The sequence below is a fragment of the Mobula hypostoma genome, chromosome 4, assembly GCF_963921235.1.
Source record: "Mobula hypostoma chromosome 4, sMobHyp1.1, whole genome shotgun sequence".
In the NCBI taxonomy this organism is placed as follows: Eukaryota; Metazoa; Chordata; class Chondrichthyes; order Myliobatiformes; family Myliobatidae; genus Mobula; species Mobula hypostoma.
In genome coordinates, this window is record NC_086100.1 from 130018070 (window position 1) to 130031337 (window position 13268).

General features: G+C 37.6%; 2 protein-coding genes across 7 annotated transcripts in view; both read left to right on the forward strand.

Moving 5' to 3' along the window:
* The window catches only part of kiaa1109 (KIAA1109 ortholog), a 439747-nt gene extending 434184 nt beyond the window's left edge, over positions 1-5563 (forward strand). For all 6 annotated transcript variants that reach the window (XM_063046524.1, XM_063046528.1, XM_063046526.1 and 3 more), the window contains 2 exons: positions 3522-3684; positions 4449-5563. In XM_063046524.1, coding sequence (XP_062902594.1) covers positions 3522-3684; positions 4449-4671 — 386 coding nt within the window. In that variant the 3' untranslated portion in view covers positions 4672-5563. The remainder of the gene's footprint in view (positions 1-3521; positions 3685-4448) is intronic.
* A 132-nt stretch (positions 5564-5695) lies between these two features.
* adad1 (adenosine deaminase domain containing 1 (testis-specific)) overlaps positions 5696-13268 on the forward strand; it is a 72645-nt gene continuing 65072 nt past the window's right edge. The window contains exon 1 of the mRNA XM_063046531.1: positions 5696-7588. The gene's annotated coding sequence lies outside the window, so the exon portion shown is untranslated. The remainder of the gene's footprint in view (positions 7589-13268) is intronic.

The following is a 13268-nucleotide window of genomic DNA, read 5'->3' on the forward strand; positions in this document are numbered from 1 at the left end:
ATCCTTTGAGCCATGATGTCCAGTAACCCCCGACTTAACCCTAGCCTAATCATGGGACAGTATACAATGGCCAATTAACTTAGCAACTGGTACATCTTTGAACTGTGGGAGGAAACTGGAGGACCCAGAGGAAACCCACGCGGTCACAGGGAGAAGGTACAAAATCCTTACAGGCAGCTGTGGGAGTTGAACCCGGATCGCTGGAACTATAAAGCATTGCGCTAACCACTATGCTACCGTGCTGCCCAATTTCAGTGGAGTAAAGGAAATTACAGTAGCATGAGAGAAGAGTTAGCCAAAGTAAATTGGAAGGAGATGCTGGCAGGGATGATGATAAAGCAGCAATGGCTTGAGTTTCTGGGAAAAATGAGGAGGGTGGAGGAGAGATGTATTCCAAAAATGAAGAAATACTCAAATAGCAAAATAGTATAACCACGGCTGACCAGGGAAGTAAAAGCAAAAGAGAGGACATACAACAAAGCAACAATTAGTGGGAGGACAGAGGAATGGGAAGCTTTTTAAAATCCTATGGAGATCAACTAAAATAATCATTAGGAGGGAAAATATGAAAGCAAGCTAGCAAACAATCTCAAATTGGATAGTAACAACTTTTACAAATATGTAAAAAATAAGAGAGATGAGAGTGAATGTGGGACTGCTAAAAAATGAGGCTGGATAAATAATAATGGGGGCCAAGGAGATGGCTGATGAACTAAATGAGTATTTTGCATCAGTCTTCATTATGGAAGACACTAGCAGTGTGCCAGGTGTTGAAGGGTGTGAGGGAAGAGAAGTGAGTGTAATTACTACTACAAGGGAGAAAATGCGCAAAAAGCTGAGAGACTTAAGGGTACATAGGTCACCCGGACCAGATGAACTGCACCCTAGGGTTCTGAAAGAGATAGCAGTTGAGATTATAGAGGCATTAGTAATGATCTTTCAAAAATCATTGGACTGTTGCATGGTGCCAGAGACTGGAAAATTGCAAATGTCACTCCACTCTTTAAGAAAGGAGGAAAGCCGAATAAAGGAAATTGTAGACCAGTTAGTCTGACCTCAGTAGTTGGGAAGATGCTGGAGTCAATTGTTAAGAATGAGGCAATGGAGTACTTGGTGACACAGTACAAGATAGGACAAAATCAGTATGATTTCCTTGAGGGAAAATCTTATCTGACGAACTTGTTGGAAATCTTTGAGGAGATTACACATAGGATAGATAACTGGGATGGAGTGCATATTGTATATTTGGTCTTTCAGAAAGCCTTTGACAGCGTGCCACACATGAGGCTGCTTACCAAGTTTGAGCCCATGGTATTACAGAAAAGTTACTGGCATCGATACAGCATTGGCTGATTGGTAGAAAGTAGAGTAGGAATAAAAGGATCCTTTTCTGGTTGGCTAGTGACTAGTGGGGTTCGGTGTTGGGACTACTTCTTTTTATGCTGTATATCAATGATTTAGATTATGAAATAGATGGCTTTGTCGCCTTGTTTTCAAATGATATGAAGATTGGTTGAGGGGCAGATAGTGTTGAGGAAACAGTGCTGCAGAAAGACTGAGACAGATTAGGAGAATGGGCAAGAGAGTGGCAAATGAAACACAATGTTGGAAAATGCACTTTGGTAGCAGAAATGAATGTGCAAACTATTTTCTAAACAGGGAGAAAATCCAAAAATCTGAGATGCAGAGAGACTTGGGAGTCCTTATGCAGAACACCCTAAAGGTTAACTTGCAGGTAGAGTTAGTGATGAGATAGACAAATGCAATGTTAGCATTCAATTCAAGAGGTCTAGAATACAAGAGCAGTGATGTGATGCTGAGGCTTTATAAAGCACTGGTGGGGCCTCACCTTGAGTATAGTGAATACTTTTGGGCTCCTCATCTAAGAAAAGATGTGCTGGCATTGGAGAGGGTTCAGAGGACGTACACAAGTATGATTCTGGGAATGAAAGGGTTATCATACGAGGAACATTTCATAGTTCTGGGTCTGTACTCATTGGAATTTAGAAGAATGAGGGGGGATCTCATTGAAACCTTTCGAATGTTGAAAGGCCTAGACAGAGTAGATGTGGAAAGGATGTTTCCTATGGTGGGCAAATCTAGGACAAGAGAGCATAGCCTCAGGATTGGTGGGGGGGGGGTGTCCATTTAAAGCAGAGATGCGGAGAAATTTCTTTAGCTATAGGGTGGTGAATTTGTGGAATTTATTACCACAGGCAGTTGTGGAGGACAGGTCATTGGCTGTATTTAAGGCAGAGCTTGATACGTTCTTGATTGGACATGGCATCAAAGGTTATGAGGAGAAGGCCAGGGAGTGGGGCTAAAGAGGGGTGAAAAGGATCAGCCATGATTGAATGGCGGAGGTGATCAATAGGCCAAATGGCCTAATTCTGCTCCTCTGCCTTATGGACTTAAACAGTTAAATTCGGGCATCGTATAGGTTTAAAGTAAAATTTACACAAGGCAAGAACAGTTACCAGTAAGAGACACATCTCCTCAATATTTGTCGACATTAGTGTTCCAAAGTTTTTTTTCAGCAATGACCGGAAACTTAGCTGAATTAGCTATATTAAATACAAGGTTACAAAACAAATTATTAAGTGGTGAGTGATTCACCTCCTGACTACCCAAGGCATTCTGCCATCTACAAGTCAATGCATTCCTGATAAATCATCCTTCACCCTGATGTTAACCAAGCACCACCTGAACCTAACATCTCAGCTATCTTAGAGGACAATGATAGCATTCACATGAGAATACCAACATCAGAATTGGATATTAATTGCTTCTTTACTTGAATTATTGTCAATGTTACACATAAGAACACAGCAACTGAAGTTTGCCATTCAGACCATCAGCTCTTAATTTCCAATTCAATAGTGATCAGGAACGGTCCAACCTACTTTTCCTCAAAATTCTATGTTCTATTGAGCTTCCTTTTATTGCCTCCTTCATTTAATGCCTTAGGTTCTTACTGACTAAAGGAGGTTAAATTTCTTTAATTAACTGTAATCCTTCTGAAAATCATTATTTTTATTTTCTTTTTGCTAATGTCAGCTACAAATATGTGCTTATGGATACAGCTTGAAATTAGAAGATCTGACTTAAAAGTGAGATGGGTGTCAATTCATTCAAATTGATCTTTGGATCATTTAAAACAAAACATTAAGTATTTTGGCACCTCATCAGTTCCCTTGCTGATGCTACATATTTTTGAATAATATTGTCTGCACTTTTATAACTATTCTGAATATGGAAATTTTGGATAGTAATTTGGGGCATTAATAGGAACAATAATCATCATTGAACTAATCTTCATGTGGTTCTTAAAACATATAATAGGCTTTCATTGTTTCTTTCTTGTACTAAAATTCCGCGGTTGGATTTAATAGAACTTTAACCCTTTTCCCATGATTCAATGCAATTTCTTTCACTATATCTAGAATTTTATGTGAGTAAGTGGTAAAGTATGTTGAATAAATGAAGAGTAATTCTTTTTAATATCCACTCTCTCTTTTTAGCAATATTTCCTCCTCGAGTTCTTGCCATGCGCCCTGGCCAAAAAAGTCCTGTTATTGCTCATGACGACAGTTCCACAGATAAAAACAAGGAGGAGGTGATCTACACAACTGTAGATTGGAGAGAGTTTGTTTGTAATACCTGGCACCTGGAACCCACACTAAGGTTAGCATTACAAGTTATAATTCTAGAATGGAGATTATATACTTTTGGAACCTTTGCATTAAATTTGAAATTATTCCAGACTTGCATTTTTCCCATGTAATTTGAGGCTGTTAACCACACTTCAGAATTCCTTTATATGAAAATTCCTTATAATCACTACTTTCCTAAATAATGACCATTTACCAAATAAAGAAATTGTAAAGATGGTTTTCAAAAACATAAGTACAATTCCTATAAAAGAAATGATCTCTTAAATTAGTAAGAACACATTTTTTAAAACAAGAAAATAATTGTCTTTTGTGCTCTTTCAGTACCTTAACTACATTGTTAACAAAGTATATTTCCCATCAAAGATGTTAAGGAATTAACTGAATTTATATCTAGAAGTTAAATGAAAAATTTCTAATAATTTCGGTTACTTGTGAAATGTCTTTAGTTTGCATTCGTGTTCACTTAATGTTTATAGCTTGCGAAGCAAATCAAAAATCTCAAGAGAAAAGTTATCCTTTTTATGCTGGAATAAAATATTATATAAGCTGTAAAACAGTTTGTTTGCAGCAATGACAAATACTTGACTGCTTTATATGAAAACATATGATTGAACCCCAACCTTTTCTTTGGTTAAGTAACCCTAACATTTCACTTTGAAGGTATCACAATCATTTTTCATAGGAAGTACATGGATCAAAAATATTAAGAGTTTATACCTTTGGCAATAATTGGTGATGGTTTAATAAAGCTGGCATGTTGATATTTTTAAACAGATTAATATCCTGGACTGGAAGGAAGATTGACCCCGTGGGTGTAGATTATATTCTTCAAAAACTGGGATTCCATCATGCCAGAATCACTATACCGAAATGGGTGCAGCGAGGTGTCATGGATCCATTAGATAAAGTTCTGTCAGTTCTTATTAAAAAACTGGGAGTAGCACTACAGGATGAAAAAGAAAAGAAAGGAAAAGATAAGGAGGAGCATCAAAAATAAAGTTCATTACAAGAGAACAGGCACTCATTGTTATTGCTGTAAATTTCATTTGTGGATTTAATGGTGTTTAATTATTTTAAAAGAATTCAACTTTATGGAACTTTATTAGCAAAGATCAACTGGAGAATACTTCCATATGATAATTTAATGACTGGCATAACTGTTGTTATGAATGTATTACTGTAACGGTTTGCTGTGGTGCCACTTTAAACTAGTTCAGTATTGCACAATTATTATATTGTATATATGGAAACATAGTAGTGAACAGTGTCAAAATGCTGATCAGCTTTGTGATTATGTACAATGCATTTAATGTCTTTATTTTAATTACCAAAATGAACATTAAGAGTTATCCTATATTTCAGTTGTTCATAATTATATTGCTACTGTTATGTATTTGTTGTGATATGGATTGCACTGGAAAGAAAAAATGTTATGGTTAAAATTATTAATCACTTTATTGCTCATACAGAACAAAATGGTTATAAGTTCATTGGTGAATGTCATGTATTTTAAAACTCAAAAATGAATGACACTGCTCTTTAAGCTGTAACCACTCTCTAATCAACAAAACATATGCATTGTACTTCATATTAAGCTATATATTTTATTTTTTTAAACTGTATTGGCATATTTATACTGGCAACAGTGATGTCTTATCAACAAGATACTAAATTGACATCCCTTTTCCCTGTCATTCTTAAAAAAGAGCAGAGATGTGGTTTTAATCACTTAACATTTGTCCCTCATCCAACCCCTAAAACCATGACCTCAAGATTTATTTAATCCCTTTTTGTGAAATGACATGTTTATGCATTAGCAGATGTATTTCTGTAATTTACTACTGTGATCACAGTTCAAAGTACTTTTTTTCATAAAGTGCTTTGACGGATGTTGGGTTTGTTTGCTTTATTTCAGAGATTGACAACTTGTTTTTATGTAACATCTTTAACACACAAATAATAAGAGTAGATGTTGACCTTAAAGGAGGTATAGAGGCGTTTGCTGAGGAAATTCCAGACTGGTTTCCTAAAGCAACAAATAAAGAACTTGATTACTCTGGAAGTACTTTTGTCATGGAGGATTTAGAGATAGGAGAAATGAGAAAAGGAATTGATGGTTTTGATGTTGAAGCAGGAGCTCTGGAGTTTGGGAAAAGTCAAGTACTGGAAAATGCAGTTTACCAAATAAAATCAGAATGACAGAAGTAGGTTGGGATGGTAAAAGAACTTGCAAGGATGTGGGTGAAATCATTACTCAGCTGGGGTAAGGGATAAAATTACATGTGGTTGTGCAGAGGCCTGCTTTTTTTGTGGCTAAGAAAGAAACACGGGAAAGTAATCAGTAAAAGTGGTCTTCGTGATGATCGGCTTAAAAAAAGGGGGAATGAAATGTGGGGATCTTCCTGTGATTGTGAATGGAAAACAGGAATCCTTGCAAGAATTAATGAGAGAAGGGGTAGGGAAACCTTGAAGATGATAACTAATAATGTCTTCATTTTATACCACAATAATTCTCATTAACGGAAAGTTTAAAAATTTGTTACAAATCTGAGATGAAGTATAGGAAGACCTAGTGGATAAGAGGGATTAGAGAAATAGCTTGGAGTGCTAATTGCTGGTGCTAGGTTGAGCTTGAAACACTTATCTGAACTCCCACAGACAAAGCCTATAAACTTCAATGGAAGGAATGGAGAATATGCATCACATAGTCTTCCAGATGACCTGGTCATTGTGTTTGTTCTTTGCGGGCACATTGCATTTAACATCATCCTTCCATAAATGATTAGGCTACAGGTAGCAAAGAGGCCTAGAGTTTTGAACAAAGTGGAAACTTAAGTCTCCTCTATGAATCACTCTGCTGGGCTTTTCACAACCTGTGCAGTCAAATATCATTTACATTTTCTAAGTACATTTACATAAACAGTAAATTTATTTGAATACATCCCAAGTCATAACTATTTAAAAAAAATATTTACTCTAACTTTAAAGTGTTTTATTTTGGAATATCCCTGGACAATGTGGGATCTCATCTGATTTCCACTGTTATGTTCCCTATTTATGTTAAGTAGTTTAGCCATAAGCCTATTTAAAACTAATGAAGAAGGTATATAAGTCACGAAACAGCCGTCACATTTAGAACCTTTTCAAAATGCATTGCCATCTCTGGAACCTGTCTCTGCATCATTACATGTTTAAGTGTCCATAAAAAGCTTTAATGAAGTTTGCTCATTGGATTAAAATCATTCAACAATTTCAATAAAGAAACTGGATGACCTATACTTAGCTCTCGCTGAACCAGAAACTACAGCTCCACTGACTGTTAAATCACGGGTGCATAAACGCCGGCTGGTATAGGTGCGCATCACTTCCAGATTGAACAGTCCTGCAAGATGCTAGAGATAAACCTGGTAATATTCCTTGGTAACAATGGGTCAAGTACTTTTGAGCAGGGTGGTCGATAGTATCAGGCACTGTCTATCTCCTCTGCATCATGATGTTCCCATACACAAAAGGTCAGGGGTTGGAATGGTGAAACCTCTATGCGCAACGATAAAACAACAAAAAAACTCCTAAATGTTATTTTTTTTTAAAAAGGCTCATAATCTCCTCAGCCTACATTGTACTTTACCGGTCAATATCGTTTCCTAAAAACAGAAAACGTTACACTAAGAAGCGTCAGAAAGAAACCAATACAGACAATACTTAAAAATGTTCAGACTTAAACTTTCAAGGCTTTGAACCGGCGAACCAATGGGCTCTGCCCTGCGGCGTGACGTAGATAAGCGCGCAGGTGCATTGTCTCCTCGCGCGGTTTTTAGGCCATAACGGCCGTTTGCGACGTCGAGTTGGCACGAAGCGTTCGCTGAGTTTGGGAATCTCTCGGTTTATCAGATCCCGCGACGTTCACTTCTGAAGTACGCTGCTCAGCTTTCTCTTCTTTTTAATGTGATATTTTACAGAGGTGTTAACGTAGTAAAAGAAGTGATTGTCGTGTATTTATCATGTACGCAATCTTTTTTAGGAGGAGAGGAGCGGAGGCCTATCAGTAAACGTGGGATTGTGATTTGTGTTTGAGGGCATAGTCGGCTTGGGCATCATAAACATTCATAGGTTGACACTTCAAAAAATGATGTCAATGTTAATCATGTAGCACTTTAGTTTTTGTGTAGGAATATTTCTGTTTATGTTAAAGTAACTCAAGTCACTTCATTGTCCATGTTAAGAAAACCATTACACAAAGTATGTTAACGAATTTACCTAATTGTATCCATAATATATTATACTGTGAAATTCGAAAATGCGACAATAATAAAATGGTAAAATGTGCTCTCACCAAATGGAAATATTTATATTTCATTACTTGCGAGTTTTGCTGTTGTGGCCCTTAACGCAAGCACTATTCGAAATTTTTTTGTGTATGAATAACATGCTTTTTTGAAGACATGGTTTGATTAAATTGTGTGTATATGTAATCATTTTCACGTTGTTTCTACTTTATGCAATTATTTTTATTAGCTGCAGTGTATTTTCCAGACTAATATTAATTCAAGTGAATATGTAATTTATATCCTTAAAGTCACTATTTACCTTACCGCATTTCCCGAAGTGTATGATTTGATCCGGAAATTATGACAATTGAATCCTGCTGTAATCTTCTCTTGATTTTCTGGCCTTTCAGGCTTTTAAAAATTCCCATAGCGTTATCATATGCATTTAAAAAAGAGGTTGTGCGTTATGTATACTAAAAGATGTTTAGGAAGACTGTAGCGCTCAGAGAAGAGACCATCATGTAGAAACTTAATGATTTGAACATTGTATTTGTAGATGACACTAATTGGCTATAAATTTGCTGGTACAGCAGAGGAGAAATACTGTGTTGGAAGTATAGCTTTTCAAACTTTTCAACTAGTCAATAACTTCATGTATTGATTGCAAATTATATAATTGCAATGAGCACTATTATTTTTATTTGAATCTATTTATCCGTGTCTGTTTTTGCTTTGTAATAATTGGTAGATCCTTTTGACCCCACCCTCTTATTAATGACACCCTTGAAAATTTGCAAATCACATGTTATTCAATTCCTTCGGTCTACTGATTTTTTAAAAAAAAAGGGACATGTGAGCTTTCTACAGGACCTGAATGTTTCCTTTATCTGGAACTTCGTTGGCCTAAGTAATTGTAGGCATTAAACATTACTTTAACCAACTTTATTGATTTAGTTTTTTTAATTTGTGTACTGTAGTGAAATTTGTTAAGAACTATTAAATCTGTTGGTGTTTCCGTTCTGATATGGTGTAGTAATTTAATTTGCATTAAGTTTCTCCTTGAAAGTAATTGGTGGAAATTTAAAGGTATAATCTCGGGCACTAGTCAAAATGGATGCATGCCCTTTTGATGCAGCTCTTCTAAATGATCCCTTTTAACTAATTCATTGCCCATTTCAGGTTATACCTCTGACTCTGTTCCACAATTTGTTGTTTGAAAGTCAAGCACTACTAGGTGTTATTGTGAATTTTTTTGAGATGGTTATTACCTCAGATTCAAAGAAGAAATTTAATGGGGTAACATCTACCCCATGAGCCCAAATTAGATTATTACTGTGCTTTACTTTCTTGATATTCCATTATTTTGCACTTTATTATTGTAAACCCTTCATTGATTTCTTCTTTACATTACCAAAGATAGATTTTTTTAAAATCAGGTAAATGTTATTCTTTCCTGAGCCTTGTTATTTGCAGTTTCCCTTCTTGGTAGTTGCTATTCAAATATATAAAATGGATGCTCAAATTGTGATCAAATTATTTCAATTTGGGATGAATGTGTTTACTGTGCACGGTTGAGAGGATGGGAGTCAAAGTGTTATTGGATAAGCAATCCTCCACTTGGCTTGCTTCATTAGTAAGTTGCCCTGTGATTAGGCTAGGGTTAGATAAGTAGGTTGCTGGGTGGTATGGTTCTGGAAGGTTCTGTACTGTATCTCTAAGTTAATCTCCAATAGGATTGCTATCTTATTTGTGCTTTCAATATTAAAATTGGTTGAAATAATCTTGTAGAAAATTACATTTGTTCAGTGGTTGGATGAAATGTGTATGCAGTTAGTGCAAATAGAAGATCTTAACAGATACTTAAAGGCATTCGCACAGGAAATTGTACTTTTATTATTCGTAGAACAGGACAGGCCCTTCAGCCCAGTGATCTGTTGAACTAATTAAACCAATGACTCCTAATTAATCCTTCTTCCCTGCACATTGACTATCTCCCTCCCTTCTCTGCTAATTTGCTGATCTAAGAACCTCTAAACAGTTCTAAGCTTTTGGTCTCTGCTACCATCTGTTCCAGTGAATTCTAGGTCCCCCACCACTTTTTTAACTAAATATGCCTCGCACATCTCCTTAGTACTTTCCTGCTCTCACTTTTTATATTTTAAAAAAAACTAGCTGCCTATGTAGATATTCTACATCAGGGGTCCCCAACCTTTTTGGCACCGCAGACCGGTTTAATATTGACAATATTCTTGCGGACCGGCCGACCACAGGGCGGGTGCTCAAGTAGGGTTAAACTCACCTCAACATGTCTTTTACAGTTAGGGTTGCCAACTTTCTCACTCCCAAATAAGGGACAAAAGTAGCAGTCAAATCCCGGGACACTTTACCCCAGAAAGACTACCACGACCATGAAGCCTTGTGTGGGCACCTGTGTGCGCATGTGCTGTGTGTATGCAGGTACATGCTGATTTTTTTCTCCCACAAATCGGTTTGCCTTCATCTGCCTGACTATACTGTACATATATTATTTCTACTTTATATAGGGGGTGTATTTATCATATCATTCCTGCTTTTACTATATGTTAGTGTTATTTATTTTCGGTTTTATGTGTTATTTGGTATGATTTGTTAGGTTATTTTTTGGGTCTGGGAACGCTCAAAAAAATTTTCCCTTATAAATTAATGGTAATTGCTTCTTCACTTCATCCCATTTTGGCACGAAGGGTTTCATAGGAATGCTCTACCTTAGTGGGGGAAATACGGGACAAACCAATTTAGCCCAATATTCGGGATGTCCCAGGAAATACAGGACAGTTGGCAACCCTATGTTCAAGTTCAATAGTGGGCGACAGGGAATGAGGAAAGGTGCAGCTGACTCGTATTGTTTCCTCATGACCCGGTAGCATATGCTTTGCGGCCTGGTGGTTGGGGACCGCTGTTCTACATCTCCAATCTGATGTTACCTTTAAACCAACAGCCACTCCACACCCCTCTGCCTACCTGCCTGTCCTTTCAATACAATGTGCATGCTTGGATGTTAAGCTCCTGGCTATCATCTTTCAGTCACGACTCAGCGATGCACACAACACCATACCTGCCAATCTAACTGTGCTACACGATCATGTACTGTGTACATTCAAATATAATACCTTCATTTCTGTTTTCATCACCTTTTTCAATTTTGTACCCCATGTTCAAAGATTTATTTTGTCAAAGTACAATACAACTCTGATATTTGTCTACTCCAGACTGCCATTAAATATAGAAAAACCATGGGTGTAGATGAAAGAAATGACATCAATTGTCCCCCACCCCTGGCATGGGGAAAAAAATAAGCAAAATTTGCAGACCCTGAAAATCCCTCTCTCCCACACCAAAAAAAATGACAATTGCAGAAAAGAACAGCAATGATACTAATCCCTGACCCACTCACTTGCAGAAAAGAACAGCAACAGAGTAGCCCCATGTCCCCCTTACATACCAAAAAAATTAACATCAACCACCCGCGAATCTGCCACAAGAAAGAAAACGCCAAAAAACAGAAGGAAACCAATATAAAGTTCATCCGATAATCACATTATAGGAAATATTTCGCACAGCAGCACAAACTCAGTCCTGCTGTAAAGAGTGACCGCTAACCTAGGACCTAAAGTCGCTGAAATGGCTACTGACTGTCTCCATTGGGAGCCATCACTGATCCCCTCCCAGTTCACCTCAATGTTTCACTCATCCCACTGGCTGCAATTTTGCTCTATCATTTGCCTGTGTCCTCCTTCACAGTCTCACTACATGCTGGTTTTGCTTGTATACCAACTGTCCCATCCTCAACCCTATCCTTCTGGTTTCCATCCCCCAGCCAAATTAGATTTAACCCTCCCCAACAGCTCTAGCAAACCTGCCCACAAAGATATTGGTCCTCCTCAAGTTCAGGTGTAACTCATCCTTTTTGTACAAGTTGTGCCGTCCCCAGAAGATATCCCAATGATCCAGAAATCTGAAACCCTGCCCCTTGCACCCATTCCTCAGCCATGCATTCATCTGCCAAATCATACTATTCTTACCCTCACTGACGAGTGGCACAGGCAGCAATCCAGAGATTACTAACCTTGAGGTCCTGCTTTTCAGCATTCTACCTAACACCCTATATTCTCTCTTCAGATCCTCATCCCTTTTACCACTTGTGTCGTTAGTACTGATATGTACTACAACTTCCAGGTGTTCCCCCTACCACTTTAGAATGCTGTGGATCTGATCCGAGACATCCTTGACCCTGGCTCCTGGGAGGCAACATGCCATCTATCACCTCCTCGTTCTTTCATATGAGCTAAAAGTCATCCAGCTGCGGCTCCTGTTCTTTAACATGGTCTGTAAGGAGCTGTAGCTCGATGTTATCAGGGAGACTGGAGGCCTCCCAGAATTCCTACATCTCACACAAAGAACATACTACTAACCCTGAATCCATTCTCAGTGCACTAGCTATGTACTAATAGATAGAGGAAAAATACTTAATAGAAACTTAGAGCCTCCACCTGTCCTTGCCAAAGCCTTGCATTCGAACTGTAGCCTACACTTACAATGGCTGTGTTGCTTTTCCTCACTTTTTATTAGCCCTTGCTAAGTTACTAATAAGCCAAGCAGTCACCCACTCCACAGACAAATCCCAACAGGCCTCATTTGCTTTTGAAAGTTGGTGTGTAAACTCCATAAGGAACTGTCTCCAACTGGGTTATCTAAGAAAAATTGATTTGAGAAGGACTGCAAGATTTGAGACTGAATTTATGAATCTTTAAAATGGGACAGTTTGAAAGTGCATAGTTTGGTATTTGGTGCCCCTATTTCAAATTATTTGAAATCAAGATCTCCATAGAGGGCCTTTGCAGGTATAGTTAGGATGGGAATTTGTGAGTTGAGCATCAAAATAGAAGAATAGTGGGGAGGCAGATATGGTAGTCTATGCTCTATGAGAAGTACAGGGGTAGAAGTGAGTTCTGAAACATGAGATAGACCTGTTGGCTATGCTCTTGCTATGCATCCAAAACTGGGATTGTTCAACAATATTGTTCCTGGACATCCTGGTGTTAGAGTCTTGATGTGACTCCAAAATGTGTTTTTTAGTGTTATGATATAACCATGGACTGGTTGCAATTGCATTTCACTAATTTCATTCATGTAACACTGAGGGGGAAAAAAACAGCATTTTGCAACTCAATTACCAGACAAGCAACCTAAATATTTTGTATGATAGATTTAAACATAAAGTTGTACACTGTTCTTTTTCTTTGCATCAAGTTGTGTTGGTATTTATTCCTGTTTCAATGTCCTTTTT